At 45.5% G+C, this 24,290-nt stretch overlaps 1 protein-coding gene and 1 long non-coding RNA gene across 2 annotated transcripts in view; both read left to right on the top strand.

Annotated features, from left to right (window-relative positions):
• Positions 1-6,662: 6,662 nt before the first annotated feature.
• Positions 6,663-11,138, top strand: LOC145431609 (uncharacterized). The gene is made up of 2 exons (XR_013911953.1): positions 6,663-6,792; positions 10,807-11,138. It is a non-coding gene; the product is annotated as an uncharacterized LOC145431609 (long non-coding RNA).
• An 816-nt stretch (positions 11,139-11,954) lies between these two features.
• Positions 11,955-24,290, top strand: part of LOC113029982 (A disintegrin and metalloproteinase with thrombospondin motifs 2-like) — a 28,618-nt gene continuing 16,282 nt past the window's right edge. The window contains exons 1-3 of the mRNA XM_026180959.2: positions 11,955-12,101; positions 13,640-14,088; positions 21,985-22,165. Coding sequence (XP_026036744.2) covers positions 12,014-12,101; positions 13,640-14,088; positions 21,985-22,165 — 718 coding nt within the window. The 5' untranslated portion in view covers positions 11,955-12,013. The remainder of the gene's footprint in view (positions 12,102-13,639; positions 14,089-21,984; positions 22,166-24,290) is intronic.

Genomic DNA, 24,290 nt, shown 5'->3' with positions numbered 1-24,290 from the left:
CCCGTGACAGGCTCCTCACACTCTGAGTGCACATCCTCAGTGGGAGTTCACAGCCTTCAGGTACAAACAGATGAGGCCCACAGTGGACGTGTGAGGAAACATCGCCCCCTGCTGCCCAAACAGCACACCTGAATGAGCTGGTGTTGCTCTGCCAGAGCTCTGAGCTCTCCTCGCTGCACTGCACAGCTGCACTGTTTAGTCTGTGTCTGACTGTGTTGGTGGTTCTGAAGGACACCGGGATGTTGTGCTTGGAGAAGACTCTCCTGCGTGTCTCTGATAAACCTGCTACATCAGGGATGATGATGCCATGATCCTCACTCGTTGGTGTCCGATCTTCTTTTCTCTGCATCTTTGCTGATTTGATGATAACCACATGTTTTAAGAGCTTCCTTTACGCGTGTGCTCTTTTTTCTTTCTGTTCAGGGTTAGAGGAAGGGCTTTCTGCCCGATGTTGTAGGGTCCTGATTACTCCCAGTTTGTGTTCTCCTGGTCACAACTACAAACCACCATCATGGTGAAGCTGACTGTGATGGGCCGAGCTGAAAAAGCTGGAGTCGTCACAGGAATTATCAGAAAAATGAGGGTTTTCATTTATTTGATCCCCCCCAAAATTATCTTTACAAACCAAAAGATGCTGAGCTCATAAAAGAGGTCAAAGAAACAAAACTAAAGTCAGGCAAAGAACTGAACAAACCAAACGACTGCCCAAAGAAACATAACTGACCTAAACAGGAAATGACACGCAGAGGTATATATAATGGCTGGTCAGACCACTATGACACAACCAGGGTAACTAAACACAACACAGTCATAAACCACAAAATGATGCAGTTCATTCCAGTTTGTTAACACACCAATCAGCAAAGGAGAAAACCAAAACCACTAAACCCTAAACTCAAATATTTAATTAAATACAAATTTTTTTTCCAACAGCGTCTTTATTCATTTTGAACATAGCAGTGTACACATCTGAAGCGTAACAAAACAAGTAGTTAAACTTACATAAACTACAAGCTACACACACTGCCTTTATACACATAACAACATATAGGAGAGGATGAGAAAAAAAACAGCAACAACAAAACAAGAAAAACAACACACAAAAGCAAAACAAACGAACAAGGAGAAAAAAAGGGGGGAATAACTGTGTGCATCTCCCATAAATTATGCATCCTCACAGGTATACGTTAAATGTAAATTAGAAAGTAGTTGTTCAATGTCAAGCAATAAACATATTCCCAAATGGACTGCAGAGGGCCACCTATGGATCCTCCCCAAAAATTTGGGGCAAGTTTTTATTAGCAAGGAAGCTTTTGAAGGGGCCCCAGATGCTATCAAAGCATCATTGCTTGCCCCTGATTGCGTAGGTGATCTTTTCTAAGGGCAGAGTAGATGTTAACTCTGAAATCCATTTACTTCTTCTCGGTCTATCCACCTCTTTCGAAGTAATGGCAATCACTCTCTCAGCCATCAGCAGCCCTGTGTCTAAAAATAAGCGATGTTTCCTTGTTATATTACAGTTAGCTGGACAGGTGCCCAGCAGAAAAAGTTTTGGATCTAAATGCATTTTTATTTCTAATATTTCTTCAGAGATAATATTTCTAATATTTCTAATATTTCTAATATTTCTAATATTTCATTGTTTCACTTCTTCCCAGAATTTCCTAATTTCAGGACACTGCCACAAACAATGGAGAAGTGTGCCCTTTTCCTCGTTGCATTTTTATACAAACATCCGGGATGGTACTGTAGAAAGCATTAAGTTTGACTGGAGTCATATACGTATGCATTAACCAGCTGTACTGCAAGAGATTTAAACGAGTGTTCACTGTTTGTGATTTTGCCCTGGCGCAAGCCCTCTCCCACTCTTCAAGGGAGATGTTCTCCTGTAAGTCTTCTCTCCAGGATTCAAGCTTCTTTACGGACGTTTCTGTAGAGGCAGCCACCAGTTCATTATAGGTTTTGGAAATCAAGCCCCTTCCCCGGCAATCTTTCACCATCATTTCTTCAAGTGTTGATAGGCCAGGAATGGACAAGGGCTGGTTTTGCTGTGCTCTAATAAAATCTCTCAGCTGTAAATATCTAAAGAACTGGCTGCGGACTATGTCATGCTTGACAACAATTTCGTCAAAGGACAGTGTAACATGTTGACTCATGTGTGTATCAGCCACTAGATGGCACTGTGTTGCTGCAATGTGTGTAATTCACTCGCGAGCAAGAAGCCCCAGAGGAAATGGAGAAGTAGAGGAAATAAAGTGGAATCGGAGCAGAGATTGGTGTGTGCGTGCAGTTAATAAGAAGCTCGGTATATAAACAAAAACAAAACATGGTGTCAGAGTAGCGGTTTTCTACGCAATCCCTCGCCGTCGGACAGCGCAGACATGGAGGCTTACGGCGTTCCCACACCGCGTATGGATTGGGACTCTAGCAACCTGCCCGAGGCATGGCGGCGTTTCAAGCAGCACGCCGAGCTAATGTTCGCTGGTCCTCTTCGGGGGAAGGAGGAGGCAGACAAATGCAGCTACCTTCTTCTATGGGTCGGTGAGAAAGGACGGGACGTCTACAACACGTGGACGCTCACCGCAGACGACTCCCGAAAGCTTCAGACGTACTACGATAAGTACACTGATTACATCATACCGAAAGCTAACCCAATCTACGCCCGATATAAGTTCCATGAAAAGATGCAGGGTGAAAATGAGACATTTGAACAGTTTATTACGGAACTGAAAACTGCTTGCTAAAGACTGTGGGTACCCAAATACAGATGAAATGGTCAGGGATCGCATTGTATTTGCCACTAACTCGCCACACGTCCGAGAAAAGCTACTCAGCCAAGGCGCAGAGCTCACGCTAGAGAAAGCTATAGATATAGCACGATCACACGAGCTAGCAAAGCAACAGCTAAAAACTATGGGTCACTCCAGGGGCCAAGAAACTGTGCACGCCATCGGCAGGAAATCGCACAGACAAGAATATCAAACAAGAAGCGTGAGACCAAAAGAACACGCTAATGCAACACTAAAAACGTGCAGCTATTGTGCCGGACAACACAGTAATAGAGACACCTGCCCAGCAAAAGGGAAGCAATGTGCAAAATGCAAGAAAATGAACCATTTTGCGAGAGCATGCAGGTCAAGACTCCCTTCGCAGACAAAAGCCCACCTCAAATCAGTACACACTGTGAGAGAGAACATAGAAATGTCAACTATGGACACAGATGAGGACCAAGACTGTTTCTACATTGATAGCATCACCATAGAAAATGAAGGAAGAAATGATGACCAAGCATATGCAGACATGCAGCTTGGTTCCCCCCCACAGACAGTGAGGTTTAAAGTTGACACTGGGGCACAAGCAAACACAATTCCAGCTAACATGTTCCAGACACTCTTTCCACATGTGACACTGAAGCCTGTCACACACAAGCTCACAGATTACGGGGGACACTCACTCAGCATGGAAGGGAAATGCCAGCTAAAATGCAAACACAAAGACAAGACCTGCACGTTGGAATTCCATGTTGTTAACACAAGCGCCCCACCTGTATTAGCAATGAAAGCTTGCCGTGACCTTAACCTGGTAAGGATCGTGATGGCAGTGACGGAAGAAAGAGGCAAGACAACCAACAGTTCACAGGCAATACTAGACGAATATGCAGACGTATTCAAAGGGATAGGAGAATTTCCTGGTGAATGCAGTTTCCATGTAAACCCAGACGTTGCACCCACAGTCAGCCCACCTCGTCGGATTCCCATTGCTCTGCGAGCCCGACTCAAAGACGAGCTCGACAACATGGAAAGGAATCAAATCATATGCAAGGTCACAGATCCTACGGACTGGGTGAATGCACTTGTTGTCGTGGAAAAACCCAAGACGGGCAGACTCAGAGTATGTCTGGACCCCAGACCCCTCAACAAGGCTATACAAAGACCCCATTACCCTCTACCCACCTTAGAGGATGTCACCACAAAACTTGCTGGGGCCAAGTATTTCAGTGTTTTGGACGCCAGATCAGGCTACTGGGCCATTAAGCTAAGCCACGAATCATCTCTGTTAACCACATTTAATACTGTGTTTGGCAGGTACCGCTTCCTCAGGTTGCCATTCGGCATAATCTCAGCTCAGGATGAGTTCCAGTGACGCGTGGACGAGACCTACGAGGGCCTGAGGGGCGTGGCAGCCATTGTGGACGACGTACTGGTCTTCGGAGAAACCAAACAGGAGCATGATGACTACCTGAGGGCCATGCTGCAGCGCAGCGGGGAGAGAGGTGTAAAACTGAACCCTGACAAGTGCACCATCTGCGTCAAAGAGGTCAGTTACTTCGGTCACACATTGTCACACGAAGGGCTGAAACCAGATCCACAAAAAGTAAAAGCAGTCCAAGACATGGCGCCCCCACAGAACAGGGCGGAATTGGAAACAGTGCTGGGGATGGTTAATTATCTAGCAAGATTTGCCCCACACCTGTCAGAGATAAATGCTCCGCTCCGCCAGCTGTTAAAGCAGGACAGTGAGTTTGTATGGGACAAGAACCATGACAGAGCCTTTCAACGAATGAAGGAGCTGATCACTAAAGAACCAGGCCCAGTTCTCTCCTTCTTCGACCCCAAGAAAGCGCTACGACTCCAGGTCGATGCATCCAAAAGTGGCCTCGGTGCTGTGATGCTGCAGGACGGCAAGCCAGTCGCCTACGCATCCAAGTCACTTAACAGCACCGAGCAGAACTATGCCCAAATAGAAAAAGAGCTGTATGCTGTTCTCTTTGGTTGCAAGCGGTTCCACGAGTACATGTACGGTCGACATGTGACCATTGAGTCGGACCACAAGCCACTTGAGTCCATACTCAAAAAAACACTAGCATCAGCACCACCACGGCTACAGAGGATGATACTACAGCTGCAAAAGTACGACATCAGCATCATCCACAAGCCAGGGAAAGACATCCCGGTAGCCGACACGCTCTCCCGGAAATCCATAGAGTTCCACGATAAATCACTATGTGACGGGATGGATGCGCAGATCCACTCAGTCCTCAGCAACATGCCTGTCAGTGATCAGAGACTCTCAGAGATAAGAAACGAAACAGCCCAAGATCCTCAGCTCAACAGCCTGAGACGGACCACATTGAGTGGATGGCCTGATAAACGGTCTCAATGTCCGCCTGACATCCAGGAGTTTTGGAACCACAGGGATGAGATCTCACTGATAGACGGGATCATGTTTAAAGGAGAGAAAATGATCATCCCAAAAAGGCTCAGAAAGGACATGATAGGGCGGATTCATTCCAGCCATATGGGTATAGAAAAGAGTAAAAACAGAGCCAGAGACCTTCTGTTTTGGCCAGGCATGGGAAAGCAGATTGAGGAAGCAGTCGGAGCCTGCAGCACATGCCAGGAGAGACAAGCTGCTAACCCCAAGGAACCCCTGTTGTCACATGCAATACCAGAACGACCGTGGCAGGTCATAGCCACCGATCTGTTCACTTGGAACTCGGAAGACTACATCATCATGGTAGATTACTACAGTAGATTCTTCGAGTTGGAAAGACTGCGCAGCTGCACTGCAGAAGCAGTGATCCACAAACTAAAGTCAGCCATGGCTAGGCATGGTATTCCAGAGTCGGTGATTAGTGATAACGGTCTGTGCTATGCTTCAAGTAAGTTTCAGAACAGTTCGCAAAGTCATGGAGTTTCACCCACACCACTACTAGTCCCCATTACCCACAGAGCAACGGCCTAGCTGAGAAAACAGTCCAGACAGCAAAGAAACTTCTGGACAAGGCCAAAGCGGAACATAAGGACCCCTACTTGAGCCTATTAGAATACCGGAACACCCCCGTGGACAACTTAAAGTCGCCTGCACAACTACTCATGAGCCGGAGACTTCGCTCCATCCTCCCTGCAACACCAAAACAGCTGGAACCCCAAGTAGTTTGCCAGCAAACAGTGCGTGAGAGGAGAGAGGTCTGCCAGCAGCGCCAGCAGACTTATTTCAACAGAGCCGCCCGACCTCTGCCTCAACTATGTCCTGGCACACTGGTCCGGTTCCGGCAACAAGACGGTTCCTGGAAGCCAGCTGTGGTCACAAGTTGTGCCGACACGTCCAGAAGCTACAACATAACCACAGATACAGGACAAGTTTACCGGCGTAACCGCCGACACCTCCGCGGAAGCAGGAACAGCGTAGGAGGTGAGGAGTTCATTCAACCAACAGGCATCAGCGATGACAGCCCTGTGGTATCTCAGCCCCCGCCTGTGGAGCCCCCGGATAAAGACATTACAACACCTGGATACACGACTCGTTATGGGCGTGTTACCAAACCAAGACAGGTCTTGGACCTGTAATATTGTAAAGGGTGCAGGCAGATCGCTGCCCTAAAAAAATAAAAAGAAAAAAAAGAAAAATGTTTACATGTTTGTTGTTCCAATGATGTCACTAAATGCATCTGTTTATTATGGTTGTGATGTAGCCAGTATTGAGTCGAATGCTATGTTATCAATGGATGTGCTCAGGATGTTATTCCTGTAATTTCAGTTGCCTTAGGAATTTTTCAAGCCTGAGTTGTGTTGTGTCTTTTTTTTTAAGAAGGGAGATGTAACATGTTGACTCATGTGTGTATCAGCCACTAGATGGCACTGTGTTGCTGCAATGTGTGTAATTCACTCGCGAGCAAGAAGCCCCAGAGGAAATGGAGAAGTAGAGGAAATAAAGTGGAATCGGAGCAGAGATTGGTGTGTGCGTGCAGTTAATAAGAAGCTCGGTATATAAACAAAAACAAAACAGACAGTAAGTGTTTATTATCTGGATTGCAAAGATCTCCTATTTGTAACCCCTTTCAGCCCATATTTTAAATCCCCCTTCACCCCGTCCTGGGGGGAAATCATTTCCCCCCAGGACGGGGTGAATACTGAGAGTGAATCAACTACATTGAGGTGAGTCTTAACTTGATGCCACACCACAATCATATTTCTGACCATGGGATCGTTGCTGTTTCTTTTTAGTTTCTTAAGATTAGCCGAGTACAGATAAATAGGAAATGGCAACTTCAGCGCATACTCTTCCATCTCTCTCCTCAGTGGCACATTCTCTTCTGAATAGTAAAACATTAGTGTTCTCGGCTGCGCCGCCCAGTAGTACAATAGTGGGTTTGGGCATTTAAGCTCTCCTCCTATTCTGTTCATGACTAGGGATGGGTATCGATTAGGTTTTATCCGATACCAGTTTTACTTTTGAAACGGTGCCGGTGCTCCAACCGGTGCTTAAAGAATGGAGAACACACACTTTGTCCAAAAATCTCTCATGTTTAACTGCTTTTATGTAAAAAGATAACAATGTTAGCCTTTTATGCAGCTATGGGGCATATATGGTATCACTCTTGGCTGGAAGCAGTGCTTAAACAATGGAAAAAAGCAAGCAAGCAAGCAATTTATTTATATAGCGCTTTCAGATCAGCCACCAGCTGAACACAAAGTGCTGTACACTTGACATGCCAAACATGATACATTGAGCATGTTAAAAAAAAATGAGAAAAATAGTAATAATAATATAAGATAAGTAAAATATATATATAAAAAAACACATTTAAAACAATAAAATCAGCAAAAAACACAAACTTTGTCCAAAAACCTCTCATGTTTAACTGTTTTCCTCTTTTTCTTTGGTCATTTTAGCCTTTTTGGCCAGGGTGAAGGGAGTATCTGCCATCAAACAAGAGGACAGCCGCATGTAGCTATGATGATGTTTGCTAGTTCACCTTACATGCATTAATGTAATAACGTGGTTAGCCTACTCAATGTAAATTACACACGAACATGAAGCTACTCACGCAGAGAAGAACGGCTGCTGCTGCATCATCATCCTCATCATTTCTGCTACACTGGCAGGGCTAGGGGCCAGGACTCTCCTCTTCGTGTTTTTGGGGGATGTTGCTAACTCCGGGTCAGATAACAGGCACCACACCCGCAGTAGATGTGCACAGTGTGAGGTCTCGCAGCAAGCTATCAAATACGGCGCGCTTCTCAGCTTTTAACAAAATGCTATACATCGCCAGGTGTTTGCTGTGAAGTACAGCCAGACTTTTGACCGCTTCGCCTTGGGCATTTTTAATCTGTAGATCTGCTCTAAAAGAATGTACGTACCTGGGCCCGCCTACTACGTTTGCAAAGGTAAAATGATTGGCTAGAATCCAAGGTGTGTGACATCTCAGGGGAAAAAAAGCACCCAAATAAAGCACCGAAATGTGCGCTGCTTTTCGGTCTGGTTACTACCGTTTATGTCAGAACTGATACCGGTACCCATCCCTATTCATGACTTGTTTAACTTTCCTCAGATTTCGTAACCCTCTGCAGTTCCATGATGTGATTTAGATTTTTATCTCAGTAGACATTTCTTGTAGATTGTGTAGTTATATTCCCCAAACAAGTGAAAATATATGTAAAAAAAAATTACAAAAAGAAAAAGACAGAAAGCTAACATAAATACTACTGCTAACAAGAGAAACTGCCCAAATACCCTCACTGTCACCCATATCCAGGTCTTTTAACCTGGATTTCCTTCCCCAGATGTTTAAAGTTTCCAGGTAGCAATTAATAGTCCCACCCAAGGATGACACCGTATAGCTGAACTAGTAAAACCAAACAATTCAACTGTTAACTATAACACTAACCATACCCTCCTGTGCCACCAAGGTTAGATATTAAATTCTTATCTCTCTGTTTTGGCCTTAAGGGAGCGGAAGCGCTTCCCAGACCTCAACAGTGAGAAGAGTCCATTGTTGGGATGGGAGAGGTCCATCATAATCTTCCTAGCTTTGGACTTGCACCGCTTGGTGTAGATGGACAGCAGGTCAGGGAGCTCTGATTGAATGATGCGTTCTGCCGAGCGCACCACCCTTTGCAGATCTCGTCTGTCCTGCTTGGTGCTGTTCCCAAACCAGGTGCAGATGTTTGCCGTCAGGACGCTCTCGATGGTGCAGGAGTAGAAGTTCTTGAGCACCTTCAGTGGCAGATGGAAGTCTCTAAGTCTTCTGAGGAAGAAGAGACGCTGACGGGCTTTCTTAAGCAGGGTGTTGATGTGACAGGACCATGACAGGTCCTGAGTGATGTGGACACCCAGGTATCGGAAACTGTCCACTCTCTCCACTGGCGTGCCACTGATGATGAGGGGTTTGTAATTCCTCGCCTGCTTTGTAGTGAGGGGTGTTTATGAATAGATAGATATTAAATTCTTATCTATTCATAAACACCCCTCTTTGCCATAGGTGAAATCACATTTCACATTTCAAATCAGATTTCTAAGCAACACTAATGAGAAGTGGTCTGTTGGTTTGATTGAGCCCCACTTACTTGAAGTTGACCAATTGTTGCAGAAATACGTTCGGCCTCTTAATCTTTTTTGTTTTTTTTGTATTTTATTTATTTATTTATTAAAATTTATTTTCAATTAGAAGACAGAAATGGGTATCTCAAGAATCTCGGAATCCTAGTTTCTGCTTCTGTGACGTGCTCTACACAGTCAGTAATGTCTTTCCTCACACTATCAATAGCGGACAATATGCCATCAAACCTGGTGGAAAACTCTGTTTTTATGTTGTTGATAGTGGTCAGGATCATGGCCAACGTGGGGCAGGACTCTCCCGCCGCCATATCCTTGCTTCTGTCCGGTGCATTAACCTCTGGAGTCCCGCTGGTGTTAGCCTCGCCGGAGTCCATGGCCTCACTGCTAGCTGATGAATCCTTGCTAGCCCTCGACTTCGTAAAGTCCGACAATTTATCTTGGAGAGTTTTGTTCCCCCCTTGACTGACTTTCTTCTGTGACACCGGCATAATCCTAAGTTTATTTGTCGAAATAAGGGTGATTCACCTACTCAAGTACAATATTTTAGCAGGGTCACCTGGTCCAGCCCTAACTATATGCTATAGCAAAAAGGAAAGTTTGAAGCCTAATCTTGAAAGTAGAGATAGTGTCTGTCTCCCGAATCCAAACTGGAAGCTGGTTCCACAGAAGAGGGGCCTGAAAACTGAAGGCTCTGCCTCCCATTCTACTTTTAAATACTCTAGGAACAACAAGTAGGCCTGCAGAGCGAGAGCGAAGTGCTCTAATAGGGTGATATGGTACTACAAGGTCATTAAGATAAGATGGGGCCTGATTATTTAAGACCTTGTATGTGAGGAGCAGGATTTTGAATTCTGGATTTAACAGGAAGCCAAAACAGGAGAAATCTGCTCTCTCTTTCTAGTCCCTGTCAGGACTCTTGCTGCAGCATTTTGGATTAGCTGAAGGCTTTTCAGGGAGTTTTTAGGACTTCCTGATAATAATGAATTACAGTCGTCCAGCCTGGAAGTAATAAATGCATGAACTAGTTTTTCAGCGTCACTCTGAGACAGGATATTTCTAACTTTAGAGATGTTGCACAAATGGAAGAAAGCAGTCTTACATATTTGTTTAATATGTGCGTTGAAGGACATGTCCTGGTCAAAAATGACTCCAAGGTTCCTCACAGCGTTACTGGAGGCCAAGGTAATGCCATCCAGAGTAAGAGTCTGCTTAGATACCATATTTCTAAGATTTTCAGGGCCGAGTACAATAACCTCAGTTTGATCTGAATGAAGAAGCAGAAAGTTAGCGGCCATCCAGGTCTTTATGTCTTTAAGACATTCCTGCAGTTGAACTCATTGGTGTGTGTTATCTGGCTTCATGGACAGATAGAGCTGGTTTCAGTTCACTTTGTCACAGGAGACTTTCCACAGACACACAGAGAGAAACTCAAATGACAGCAGAAACGTGTGTGTGTGTTCTCAGGTCATGGATCCAGATCTCACGATCGTCCTCCTCGGTAGAACCGGAGTGGGTCAAAGTGCTTCAGCGAACACTATTTTAGGACGAGCAGCGTTCGAGTCAAAGACTTCCTTCAAAGCGGTGACGACAGGAATCAGCGAGGAAACGGGACGAGTGTTTGGGAAGCTGTGGTGGACACGCCGGGAGTTTAAGGTTGGGGTATCAGCTGAGAAAGCTCTGTGTGGACGTCCTTTGGTTCCTCAGACCTTGCCTGTTCCTGCTGGTGCTGAGCGTCGGTCGGTGGGGTTTATATCAGAAAAGCTGTAAAATAATAAAATCCTGTGAAAGTTCCTAAATGTTTGGCCTCATTTACATTTTCCAAAGATGTCCAGTGGGCCGGGTGGGGGTCTTTGACAAGCCAGTTGTGGCCCCCAGGCCTGATGTTGGACACCCCTGTGCAGACCAAAGATCATTCAGTGCTGAGAGCAGCTGCTGCTCCATCAGCAGGAAGCTCTGACATCAGCTCTCACAATAAAAAACATTATTATAACGGATGTTCGTACAACATATTATCATGTTATTACAATATTGTAATAACATGATAATATGTACAAACATGAAACCATATGTTAGAACGATAAAGGTTTCATGTTATAATGTGATACAGCTCTATGCTTCCATAACAGTTCACTTACTAACACTTTTGTTTTTACAACGCAAGCTTCATGGAGTTCATGTTACTGTTCTGAGCGTAAGTGCAGCTTCACCAGCAGGTGGAGCCACTGCTTCAGACAAACTTGAATATTGTTGTTTAAAAAGTAATAAACACTGTTTTAGGGAGCACTTTGATGAGGTTAATAACTAAAAAACCATGCAGCGCTTGTGACATTTGCATTTCTTCAACCAATCAAAATCTTTCATCAATATAAAAATGCCTCACAGACCCAAACAAAGTCAGGTCCCTGATCCGCACAGGTTCAGGTTTTTGGGGTCCTCACAAGGATAGAAGAACAAGTTCATGTGTTTGTGTCTGTGTGGGTCAGCTGTTGTCCCGTACTGTTGGTGTGAAACCAGATCCAGGACCTTCAGAAAGCTTGGAGGGGAAGGACCGTGCTGCACACGGCAGTCAGAGGGAGGAGATAATGACGGAGTGGAGGAGTGTCTGTCCGAGCTCAGTCTGCTCAGCAGTTAGTCTCAGTGTGTCTGCCTCACAGAGAGCCTCACTGTCAGCATGGAGGAGCGTCGCTGTGGATTATTGATCATCACCTTTCTGCTGCACGTCCACTGTTTGCACTCAGTTTACATCACCCAGAGCACAGGTGAGACTCTCCTCTAATACTTCTCATGCTGCAATACTGACATTGCAGTACTGTTGATTCTATCTGCACACCAGTTACACAGCAGCTGCACTGATGCAGTAACACTCCTGCTCTTCTTCTGTGGTGGTTTCCATTCAGTGCTCTGCGTGCTGACCTTTGAACTGTGCAGTCAAGGTCAAACTCAAACAGTCCATCAGCACACTGACCAATCACAGAGCGGCTCTCGGTGTGAGGCCCCTCCTCTGCACGTTTTCCCAGTAAATCTCAGTGTTTACGTGTTTCAGACGTTTGGGGAATGTGAGCCATCCAGATCATATTTCATCAAATCCTCACTGTGTGTGTGTTTGTGCTCACATTCCTGCTACATGAGGACCGAGCCTTTACACATCACAGTGGGGACACTTCTACAAATTGGGGACCTTCACATGCAGTGAGGTTCAGGAGTGAAGTGTTATTTGAGTCCTCATGAGGACACTCAGTGTGTGTGTGTGTGTGTGTGTGTGTGTGTGTGTGTGTGTGTGTGTGTGTGTGTGTGTGTGTGTGTGTGTGTGTGTGTGTGTGAGACCTCCATGACCTCAGACAGAGCCCACTCATCCTTCCTCTTCATCAGTGTAGGTACAGCTCACAGACAAACAAAGGTTCATCTTTCTATACGTGAGGACCCTCGTCCTGCTCTCTAATCTCCACCAGGACAGAGACGTCCTCTCAGAGCTGCTCTCAGAGTAAGACTGTGTCCAGCCTGAGCTGATGTAATCCTGTAGAAACTGTCCTGTGTGGGAGGATCAGAGGTTTTAGTGTTTATTTATTTATTATAACATCTGGATGAAACAGCTGGAGTCGTGTTATAAATGATTAGTAATGTCTTTGAAGTAAAACACAGAAACCACAGTCAGCTTTGTACCTGCCCACTGGTTTCATGATCACCATTCAATAATCCTCTGATAACAAAAATTTAAAATATATTTTATTTAAAATGTCTTTGTCTGACTATGTTAAAGACGTGGCCGTGTAAAAAGAAAACACAGCACAGAAGTGTTTCAGGTTATAAACTCATCTACACGCTCTGTGAGAGGCATCCAGTCAGAGTCCAACCACAGGATGCTCTCAGTCTTTGGCTCCGCCTCCTCATATGCTCTGTTGGTACAGTGACCTAACAGGAGCCATGTTATCGGTCACATGATGTCATTAGAAAGGCTCCAACAGCATAAACACGTCTAGAGGCCCAGCTCAGGTGAAGCTAGAAGACCACCTGTCAGAGGCCACGCCCCCAATGATGCAAACATTAAGCCTTAATCAAATCTAAACAGGTTTGAATTATCACTAGAGACTCCAAACATGTTTATTTTAATATGGGAGTCTATGGGACTGACTCAGTGCTGCTCCTGCTGGACGTCAGAGGAACTGCAGGTGTGAGGTTCAGGTGTTGTCGGTCTGAATGTTCAACAGTAACGTGTTTGTTTAAATAACTGAAGGTTTTATTGTCTTCAGTCCTGAAACAGACGCTGCAGGAGTGACTGACTCTTCTTCTTCTTCTGCAGATTCTCTCCATCAGGTTCTGTCGGAGTTCGCCATCATTCGTCCAATCAGGACAGACTCAGAGGGGCGCTTCCTGTCAGGTTCCATCTCAGCTCGCCAGCTACATCGCAGGAAAAGACACGCCCCCTCACCAGAGGACACACCCACTGACTTTAAAGACATACATAAGGGCACACCCTTTTCACAACAGGCTCCGCCCAGTCACGGTTGGTGGGGGCAGAGTCACATGACAGAGGAGGCAGAGCTTTTCTATAATGTGACTGCCTTCGGGAAGGAATTGCACCTACACCTGCATCCCAACTCTCGCCTCGTCGCCCCCACCGCCACCATGGAGTGGGAGGAGTCAGGACAGCACCACTCTCAGCCAATAGAAGACACCGGCTGCTTCTACACGGGAACTGTGTCCAACATGGAGGGTACGTCAGTCGCCATCAGCAACTGTGATGGACTGGTATGTATCACATGACCCAATCGTCTTACAGCTGTTTGATCAGAGCAAAGGTTCCCAATCTCCAGGTCGTGGACCAATCCTGGGTCATGTGAACTTAGTCACAGGGTCCCATGTAATCAGTGCCTGAAGTTCCTGTGAAGAAACTCTAACACGGCTCCTGCACTGTGACTTAAGTGAGCGGTAGTGTCAGAGCTGCGGGAGGGTCCACAGGTCACTGAGCATCCTCAGCTGACCTGCCAACACCATCACCAGGGTGGAGTTAACGGCGTGACCTCCACCCTGACGAGTTCAGAGGAGATGGGACTGTGGACATCCTCCTCGTGTCTCCGAGGAGCTGAAACAAAGTCAATGATCGGCTCGTTCAGTGATCACATTCACAGATGTTTCTCCTGACACCATCCTTCAGCTCTCTGCGGGTTTCTTGTTTTCGCTAACGTTTAGCTATCGCCTGGTCGTTATGGCGTAAAGAATCATCAGCACAGCAGGCTGTAGACATGCAGGTGGTTCTTTCTACAGCTCACTCTAAAGAAACAGATTTATTTAATTATCCCACAGAAACTCACTTCAGCACCAGTAGAAAAGAAATAGAAAAAAATAGAAAAAGTAAATGAGTGAATAGCTTCAGCAGTGTATCAAACAGCTTCTCAGGTGTGTTCTTTCTACAGCTCTTCTGCAGTAAAGGTTTGAACGTGTTTGTGGCGTTCTGTTGTGCGGACAGCGCTCGCCTCACCGTCACCGCTGTCTAAGTCAGACGCTCACGTCCTGTTCATCACGGTCCTCTGATGCTGACGGTGGTGAGCTGAGCGAGGCGTGTCTGCAGTCATGGACTGCTGTTACTAAAGTGCTCTGTGACTCAGGCTTTCATGAATAAATATCACACGATTGTTAAACAGTGATGAGGCTCGTCAGCGTGGCGATGGAGCAGTGCTTCAGGTGTTGTAGCTACACGCACACTAAAGCCCGCCCACAGGAACGTCTGCAGGACTTTAATGAGCAAATCAGGCGACCGTCTCAGGTTTCAGTCAAACATGAACATCTGTCACTAACCTGAGACATCACATGAGCCAAAGCATCAGGCGTTTCCTGGGTGACATCAACCAGTGACTCACCTGAGTCACCTAACAGGCTTCTGTGATCCCACCTGTCAGGTGACTCGAGACATGGACAGGTAAAACACAGACATTGGTTTCAAAGTGACTGTAGGGAGGAAACATATCAGCCCCAGAGGAACGTGTCCCCGAGTCAGGCAGGAGAGTTTTATTTCTTTTGTCCTCTCAGAGACGATTTAAGGATGTAACATCGTCATCGTCATCATCGTCGTTGTCCTGAGCGAGGAAGCTGCAGCTGCTGATGGATGCAGATGTTTCCACAGCTGTCGATGTGTGTGGAGCCTCCTGATTTTCCACATATTGCAGCTGAAAGCTTCAGTTTGAGGCAGGAGGAGCGTCTGATCCAAACATCTAAAAAAAGATTTTAAACAATAAAAGTCACGAATGTGGCTCACAAAATTTTCAAAATAAAAGCTTTTAAGTTCAGCAGGGAGTCAGACAGAAACAGAGAGGACGCTGTAAGACGTGGCGTGCTGAGACCTTCGCTTCGTACAGCCTGGGCCGAGTCACTGAGTGAAGCCAGATGTGGAGGACAGATGTGAGGCGTAGGAGGAGGAATGAGGAAGCTGCAGGGAACAAACTGCAGACTCATCGAGGTGGACACAATAACAGGAACACCTCAGCACTGAAGCTCTGATGGAGTTTACTACAGGAGCAGTGCATGATGGGAAAAGTCTTACTCGGTTTATGATTTTATATTTCCAGCTCCGGCATGTTTACTGCTGACTCAGAGCACGACTGAGGCTTTAGAGCTGACGCTTCTCACTCAGAGCTGCTAATGATGATGGATGCACAGACCCACAGATGCACAGATCCACAGACCCACCCTGCTAAACATTGGACGTCTGATAGACGTGCAGATCAGACCTTTTGGGTGCTGTTAATAACCCCTTGAAGTGCTTTCCTCTGAGCCTATCCCAGCTGTCATAGGGCGAGAGGCGGGGTACACCCTGGACAGAGAGACAGAGAGACAGACAACCATTCGCGCCCACATTCACACCTATGGGCAATTTGGATTAATCAGTTAACCTGTCCCCACTAACTGCATGTCTTTAGATGGTGGGAGGAAGCCGGAGTACCCGGAGGGAACCCACGCAAACACGGGGAGAACACGCAAACTCCACACAGAAAGACCTGATGGTGGAACTGAACTCAGGACCTTCTTGCTGTGCAGCAACAGTGCTAACCACCGTGCTGCCCCTGAAACTGTGTCACTTACTGAAATGTGCTGAAATATTAAAAATGTTTAAATCCTTGTTGAATGTTAAATATTAAGGGTTAGTATTCAGAAAATGTTGGAATTTCTTTTAAAAGGAGTACGATGTGTTTAATAAATGTAAACGAGTGTTGGCATTATATTTATCAGCGCTGTGTGGAGCAGGCAAAATCTGGACTCTAACTCCAACCTGAGCTTTACTGCTGGAATCCAAGCAAAACAAAACTGGGAGACGGGAAACAAACAAACTGATAGAGAAAGAGAGACATCACAACACAGGACATAAAGACACACACGGGAACAACCACAGGAGGGAACACATCTGAACATGACGGACACCAGACACGAGACTATCAAAGTAAAACAGGAAGTACTGGGAGAACACACAGAGACACAGGCTGACCAAACCAGGAGCAGAGGGAGGAGAGAGAGGGTGAGGGGCGAGATAGGGCGAGGGAGACTGTGAAACAGAAAACTTGGCAACATGAAGACGAACCTGACTTACCCGGGGAAACGCTGAGGGACGGACAGAGACATGAAGAGGACCAAAGACTAAGGAAACAACCTGAACTAGGAATAATGAAATAACTCCAGAGTGTACTAGGAAATATAAACACAGAGAACATGATGATAAATAAACAAGAGTCCGAATCACCATAAACACAAACCCTGGGTCAGCGAGCGGGTAAACCTGACAATCTATCTTTATCCTGTTTTATTGTGAAAAGCTTTGTAAGAGGAAGTTTGCGGTGGTCTGTATGAACCGGACTATCTGCTCGGTCTTTGTTGATGCTCACATTTTGAAACTGTCTGTGACAGTTCTGTGACACATCCACAGAGCAGCTGCTCACTGTTTTAGCTAAAGAGCTCACGCCATCTTGGAGACGTCCAATGATCTCTCTGTAGTCCTTCACACATGATGTTTCTCTACAGCAAGCCTATTCAAATGGCGGCCCGCGGGCCAAATGCGGCCCAGAAGCAACCTGCGAGTGGCCCTGCCTGTGGTCCTGGCAGAAACACAGAGAAAACACAAAAAATTAATTCATTAATTTTTAAAAAATTAATTCATTAATTTTTAAAAAATTAAAAAATTAAAAAATTAAAAATTCCTACAGTGTAGTGTAGACTTTGAATGCAACACTCCTAGTAGCCTAGCAATATTTAACCCACAATTCACCGAGATGTAAACATATTAAACAATCATCGTAATATATGATGCAACGACAGCATGTCTTTCTCGGTCCAAAAGCGCAAAATTGACAATGAACCCTGCCTGGACTGACAAATACTTATTCTATACTTATTTTACCGCCAAATCCAAATGCCAAACCAATGTGTTTAATTTGCAGTGAGTGTGTTTGCTGTACTTACGAAGGCACCACAATGACAAACACCAGATTTTCTACACAAACTTTCCAGAGCAATCTCAGGAGACTTAGACTTAGTTCCTCCTACGCTGGGCGGCGCATCGGGCAGCTAGTGATCTCCATCGATGTCGGTCAGCAGCGACTGCTTCAGCTTCGTCCCAGGCAATGTTGACAGTTCTCAGATCGTCCATGAATGTTTGACGCCATGTGGTCTTTGGTCGGCCTTGCTTTCGCTTGCCAGTGTGTGGACGCCATGTCATGGCAATCTTAGCTGGGCGATGAGGGGGTAGGCGTAAAATATGGCCCGCAAAGCGGAAGCGCCTTTCTGCAACAACATCGGCTAATGGGCGGGTGCCTGCTCTTCGTAGGACCTCCTCATTTGTTATTCGGTCCCGGTAGGAAATTCTCAGGATTCGCTGCAGGACACGTTGTTGAAGCACGTTCAGGTGTTGAATAATTGCACTTGTTGAGCGCCAGGTTTCACTAGCGTAAAGTGCAGTAGGGAAGACGATAGAGTTCAGTAGTCTGATCTTGACCCTAACATTCAGGGAGGTCGAGTTCCAAATAGGTTGGAGACGTCGCAGGACACCAACTGCCTTCCCTACTCTGGCGTCGACATCCCAATCAGAGACCCCGTCATTCGAGATGATGCTGCCAAGATATGTAAAATTCTCCACCTCTTCAGCACGTTGTTGGTTGATCATGACAGGAATGCGGGCACGTGCATAGTCAACTCGGAGTACCTTGGTTTTTTTGGCGCTGATTCTTAATCCAACTTTCGTCGCCCCCCTCTTCAGGGCTGCGGTCAACTTTTGGAGGTCTTCCTGAGTTGAGCCCAGCAGGGCGATGTCATCTGCGAAGTCCAAGTCAGTGAGATTACACGCTTCGTGCCAGGGCACACCGATGCCAGCTTGGTCAACTGATCGTCGCATGATGAAGTCAATTACCAACAGGAAGAGGAAAGGGGATAGCACGCATCCTTGTCGCACGCCAGTATTGATCTCGAAGAAATCTGTGCAGCCGTCATCCGTCCGGACACAGGAGAGGGCTGCAAAAGTACAGTTTAACTGCGAGTTTAATAATCTTACAACCGGAGTTGTACTACCATGGTGAGGGTCCTGTACAGTCCAAGAGAGAGCGGCAGCAGCTTCCCTTCGTGTTTGCTTCTTGGCGAAGAAGAAAAGGCCTTTCACAGATTCTGAAACAGTGAAATACTGCATGCTGGCCGTGGTGGATGCGGTGAAAAGTGATGAAAAAATTAAAGTAAGTGTGACATATGCTATAAAAAACGTACCCCTGTCAGACAGTTCGTAGAGTTGAAGTTCTGGCGTCAGACGAGTTTGAAATGCTGTTAGATGACCTGAGGAAAACTGATGTAATATCTATAGCAGGAGATGGGTTCACAGACAGAACTGTTAATGCACAGTTGTGCATATATGTCCGTTTTTTTGGATGGGAAATTGCTCGGCTTGCTACCGTTAGAGCAGGGCTCTAGACTAACTTTTTGCCATGGGCGTACCGGTACGCCTAACTTTAAAAAGTTAGGCCTACCGCCACAAAAGTTAGGCGCACACAAATTTTATAATAATTGATATAATATAATGTGTTTTTCTGGATACACTGTGCTTTTCCAGCATTGAAAGACTGATGACACCGCGTCAGAGCTGGCTATGAATTTCAGAAGGATCAGGCCTTAACAGAAAAGTTAGCAATAGTTCTTTTCCTATTACAGCTACATCCACTTCTGTCGTGCCTAGGCTGCTCATAGGGCTGGGTATCATCACTGACTTCTATAATCCATTCGATTCCGGTTTTCAAAGTCCCGATTCGATTCAACTTAGCCTCAGACAGTCAGAAATATTATAATTCTGATCATTTATCAGCACTGACTTCATCAGAATTGTGAACATCACAGCAGATGCCTTTGTGTGAAAGTAGCTGAGAATAAAACAGAAAAACATGAAGGAGATTTTCCTGGTCTGGCTTTTTATAGCAGATAACCTTAAAAATATTCTACAATGTTCTGCATATAAAGTTTAAATTTCTTCAGTATTGAACAACAGAAAAAATAGGCTTTCTTGTCCGAGGTCATTTAAGTGAAAAAGAAAAAGACAGCAGCCACAGCGCTGTAAGCAACGGTAGACTGGTGGGTAATAAGCCAATGAATAATACAGAAAACAGAGATTGGAGACGGGAACTGTTCTTGAACTACAGAGAGAGAGAGAGAGAGAGAGCTGTGCATGGATGTGATTTTAATAGTCGTGGAAGCAAAACAGCAAAATTCATGACGACATTGATCAAATGTGAAGCGCAGTTTGCTGCTTCTTTTGCTGCTGGCTCGGTGAATTTTGGTTGGAGAGACAAAACCTGCAGCTCAGAATCAGCGCAAAAAGACGTAAACACAGCGCGGACCGGACGCATCAGGATCGCTGAGCTCCGACAGCGTGTCCGTCTGCGGGCCGTCGGGTGAGAAAGCCGAGAAAGACAAAGCTGATTCTGATGCGTCGGTCTGTGTTTACGTCTTTGTGTGGAGTCCGTGTACCTGCTCTCATCTGCTGTTTGGTTGTTGTTGAAATGGTTTTGTGAGCTTTAATCTGAGAATCTGGTGTTTCTGGCAAAACACAGTTATATTTAAAAGTCAGGATTTAATGAATTGATATCGCTTTATTCAAGCTACTCACCTCCCACTTCCACCTGCACTTTCAACTGGACCACGGCCAATCAGAGAGGTCCCGCCCCTGACTATCTCTGATTGGTTTAGTCCAATTAAAGTATTAAAGTTGGGGGCAAAATGTGTGTCTGTTGCTGACCACAGGGAAGGTTGCAGATTTTATTTTTTTTGCTACCCGAACAGTTGGTCGCACAGGTGCAACCAAATATTTTTTTTAGTCGCACCACTGAAAGATTTGGTCACAAATGCGACCAAATTGGTCGCACTCTAGAGCCCTGCGTTAGAGGGACACACAGCTGGCAAAATAATGTTTGAGAAGATTTCAGCTCTTTTTGAGGAAAATGGTCTGGATATGAAGCGTGTCTGTATACTTGTGACGGATGGGGCTCCATCCATGGCAGGAAAAGTGAGTGGTCAGCAAAATAATTATTTTAATTTGAAAGGGAATTATCAAAATGGTTTTTTTTAATATTATTATTTGAAATGTGCAAAAAAATAGTTTAGTTATAGCTCCCTTTTTAAATGGACCTTTTGGTGTGCATTTGTGAGAGGTCACCAGATTTACAGGGGGAAAAGGAATAAAAAAAATTACTTGTTTTTCAATACAGTTGTGTGGGTTTGAAATTGATCATGATCTGCTGCTTACTGGCTGCAAAAAAATATCTGGCCCAGATAAATTCCTCGGTTTGAAAATCTGGACCAACTAACTTCTTAGTTGAATAGCCATGCTCTACAGCAACAAGTCCTCCTCCCTCTGGAAACACAGGACTACAGTTCCTGCACACGTAGAAGCACGACGTCTACAATGAGTCTAAGTTTGTCGTTGAAAAGACATCCACCACGACCACATCTGGACTCTAAATAGGCCGCACACTGAGGTCATAGAGACGACGCTAGACGTCAAAAATAAGACGTCACCTGGCGTTACAAAAACACACCTTCAGTGGACCAAACCTGACGAATAAAAGACGTGACTGTGCAGTGGGACAGACCCACGGAGTCTTTATCTGATGGACACGTTCTTACTTTCTCATAAGCACAGCTGTGAGCTCTGCTCTTCAGTTTTATCATCTGATTCCTCCAGATGTCTGTGAAGGTAGAGGATCATCAGGGGTCCTTTTGTCCCCCTTTGAGGGGGGGGGAAACTCCCACAGGGCTTAAATCTGGGACTCTCCACCATTTGACCCAAGAACTGAAGAAGCTTCTCGGATGAGAGGTGAAACGTCTTCAAGCAACTTAAAGAAGTCCAGACGCTTTTCTTTCCAAGCTCCTTTGAGTCCTCCAGGTGTTCCTTCCTGGCACTTGTTGGCTCACCTGTTTCATTCCAGGTGTTTAATTGGTTTTACTGGTATCACCTGTTCCTCTTCAGGTGTTTCCTTTGGGCAAGGCAGTAATCTGACCCTCACTGTTCACTGCATCGGTCTCTGGAACAATGATACTGTAAAAACGCTGAAGTATTGCTGACTGATGCTGTAATAATAATCGTTCAGACTGATTAATGCTGGCTCAGATTAACGCTCTCGTGTCTCCCAGGCAGGGATGATCCGCACCGGCGAGGAGGAGTTTTTCATCGAGCCGCTGGATCGATGGAGGCTGGGAGGAGCAGGAGGAGGAGAGGAAGAGGAGGTGGAGGGGCGGCGGCACATCATTTATCGCTCCTCGGCCGTGAAGAAGAACTCAGCTGTCAATCACACAGCTGATGACTTCGTCCAAGGTGAGACTCAGACTGAAACGCTGCATTTCAGATTAGCTGACGCTTAAAAGCGTTCCTCGCTTCATGCTCGCTCCTCTTCTGCAGAGCGAGCTCGATGCTGACGCACACTGCTGTCGTTCTGTGGCAAAAACAAAACAGATAAAAACAGAGTCCCACAGGGAAGCAGGCAAACACTCAGGTCTGTTTCCATGCCACGCCCCCGTGTGATTAACACACAAACAGCCTGTTATGTGTTTGATGTTTGAAGTCACGTAAAATGAAGTCTGTTAAACCAAAAGTGTCATGATCCTGCGTTTTATAGTCAGTGTTTTCTGTTTGATGTTGTAGTTGTCAGGTTGGATCTTTGCCTGCATATGTTTTGATCTTGTTCGTCTTTCCTGGCGTCTGGTCTCTCCCATGTCTGGTTTCTGTGTTATCTCTTGTGTGTAGTCAGCTTTGTCTCTATTGTTACTTTGGCCTCTCAAGTACATGTGTATCGGTGTGTTTGTCACTTCCTGTTTTATTTTGACAGTCACTTGTCCTGTGTGCATCATGTTCAATTAGATCAGACCTTCCCAAAGTGTGGAGCCCGCCCCCTCGGGGGGGCACAGAGCCATGGCAGGGGGGGCGCGGTATGAGAAGGCAAAAAAAGAAAAAGCAAGGCTTGGACACTGCTAGCACGGCGCCTCCACAAACGCAAAGCAGGACATGAAGCATCGCTGAATATGTTTCCAAACCAACTTCATTCTAAGCCAAAGACTAGAAAACATGGTGAAGCAAATCTTCCCTTTGGCTTCACCTGCACAGGTGCAGAGGTAGGTCTCCCTGCAGGGTTGATTTTCCCTGCGTCGGGAGCAGCGCTGGGCTGTTTAAATCACAGGCAAACAGGATCCCACATTCTTGATTTTTAGTTCACAAACACTTGTTGCAATGACTAACTACTGCTGACATGTTGGAGATGTTTGCTCTTTATACAGTAAAGTTACAGCGGGATACAAATAACATCAGGCTGATCCTGCCACGATTTGTTCCCCCGGCAAATCACAGACTAACAGGATCCCACAGCTGTTTATGTTTTTGAACACATTTTGCACAGAGAGGCATTTTTTGAAAAGTGTATTGATATCAATGTTGAACATTGTTACACAGGAAAAAACAACTACACGTAAAATAATCCCACCGTGATGCCTCTGCCTTTGTAAATGGAGGGACAGTAACTGCGTGTAAAACCTGCAGATAGAGACAAAATAGAAAACAAAATAAGATAGAGACAGAATCTGCAATTCATCTCATGTAAACAATAATGTGGCGCACAGCGTGACGTGAAAAAAGGCACATACCTTTTGCGTGACGCAAAAAAGGTAAACATTTTTCTTGTAAAACAAAGGGGGGGGGGGCTAGCAAAAAAGTCTGGGAACCACTGAGTTGGATGATGTCGGGCTGTGTTCCCGGGGTTTCCTCTCTGCTCTCTCAGGTTGGGTTTCTTGTGTCTTTCTTGGTTTTTGTAATCAGGAATTCAGTAATGAAGCTTCATTTGAGTTTAGTGTTACCTGAGAATGAGTGAGACACATGACGCTACCGAGCTTGTTCTGACAATGTGAGCACGAAGTGGTCAGAAAAACAGCTACTCAAGTAAAGATAGTGGTTGTTGATCGATGGTTGTTGATCGATGGTTGTTGATCGATGGTTATGAGAATTTGCATAATTATGAAGCTGGTTTCAGTCATTATGCAAATGTCCTATTTATGAGGCTGGAGACCTGCAGTCAGCTGAGACTGAAGACGTCACCTGATGATGACGAAACGTTTCTCCCACTGAAAACATCCAGATGAACAGAATCAACTTTTGGAGCTTCACTTACCTGGATGCCTGAGTGTGCATCGAGATGGCACATGCTGAGTTCAGGTACATATGAGTACCTTGAGGACTGAGATCTCTGACTGCTGTTAGGTCACATGTCTGGGGACGGGGACTCTAAGCTGAGTTTCTTGGTGTAGATCTGCTTTGTTTACCTGCAGGAGACCAGGTGAGTGTTTCACCTGTGAGCTCTGAGTGTTTCTAACTTCATGCTTTAAATAAACACGATGAACAAACCATGAAACCACCAGAGAAACACCCCAGAGGCTGCGAGCATCATAAAGCCTGA

The sequence above is a fragment of the Astatotilapia calliptera genome, chromosome 10, assembly GCF_964374335.1.
Source record: "Astatotilapia calliptera chromosome 10, fAstCal68.1, whole genome shotgun sequence".
Taxonomy (NCBI): domain Eukaryota; kingdom Metazoa; phylum Chordata; class Actinopteri; order Cichliformes; family Cichlidae; genus Astatotilapia; species Astatotilapia calliptera.
The sequence above is the reverse complement of the archived record's forward strand: the minus strand, read 5'-3'. Positions and strand labels throughout refer to the sequence as shown.